Source organism: Seriola dumerili, unplaced genomic scaffold (assembly GCF_002260705.1).
Source record: "Seriola dumerili isolate Sdu_G_001 unplaced genomic scaffold, Sdu_1.0 BDQW01000306.1, whole genome shotgun sequence".
Lineage (NCBI taxonomy): Eukaryota > Metazoa > Chordata > Actinopteri > Carangiformes > Carangidae > Seriola > Seriola dumerili.
The window spans coordinates 164,333-165,159 of NW_019174561.1; the positions used below are offsets into that span (position 1 = coordinate 164,333).

General features: G+C 51.6%; 1 protein-coding gene across 1 annotated transcript in view; it reads right to left on the reverse strand.

Annotated features, from left to right (window-relative positions):
• LOC111231574 (R-spondin-2-like) overlaps positions 1 to 827 on the reverse strand; it is an 18,635-nt gene that overhangs the window by 2,544 nt on the left and 15,264 nt on the right. The window contains exon 5 of the mRNA XM_022758720.1: positions 290 to 439. Within this exon, the coding sequence (XP_022614441.1) occupies positions 290 to 439 (150 nt within the window). The remainder of the gene's footprint in view (positions 1 to 289; positions 440 to 827) is intronic.

Sequence of the window (827 nt, forward strand, 5' to 3'; positions counted from 1 at the left end):
TCATAAGAAACACTGCTGAAGGTTCCTGGATCCACCACAATCGAGACCTGATCAGGCACTTTGGCTTCTGCAGTAATTGATCAAATTCCTCCAACATTGGTTTCTCTTTCATGATCTGCTTTTGTAAATACCAATGAAAAAAACCTGAGTTTTTGTTTGTGATATCTTCAATCGGCCGTATCTCCTCCTCTAATCCTCCCCTCCCTCCCTCCTCTTTCAGAGGACTGGTCTCTTGGCTCCGGCGGCACGAGTGGAGCGAGTGGAGCTCCTGCCTCCGCGACGGCGTCACCTGCGGCTTCAGGTGGGGCAAGCAGACCAGGACCCGGGCGGCAGCAGGACGCCTGAGGAGAAGGCGGCGTCGCTTTGCCCGTCCACACGCGAGACGCAGAGGTGCAGGATGAGGAAGAAGTGTCCACAGGTGAGGAGACTGCTGTTATATCTGAATTTAAAATCAGCCACAAACAAAGTTTCTGCTTCTATTCAGTGGAGTTGTTCCTCGTCCGTGCCAACATCTGTGGATTCCCAGCATTGTTTGGTCTCGTGTTATTTGCTGTGTTGACACGCTTGTGCAATTTATATATGCCAAGTTAGGAGAGGACCCATAAACCAACATGTGCTACTTCTAATTACCAATTAGAGGCTGATGTTAACAGCCCCACGTCAGTGACAAAGACACAACGGAGTCACTGCAGCGTGATGTTTCCCACACAGGGACGTCGTCCTGGACCGAATCCAAACAACAAACAGAGGTACGCAGCTTCCCTGAGCTGCTCCACCATCACCACCACACTAATGCTCAGGAGAGGAGGGGGGGTGTGTGGGGGGGG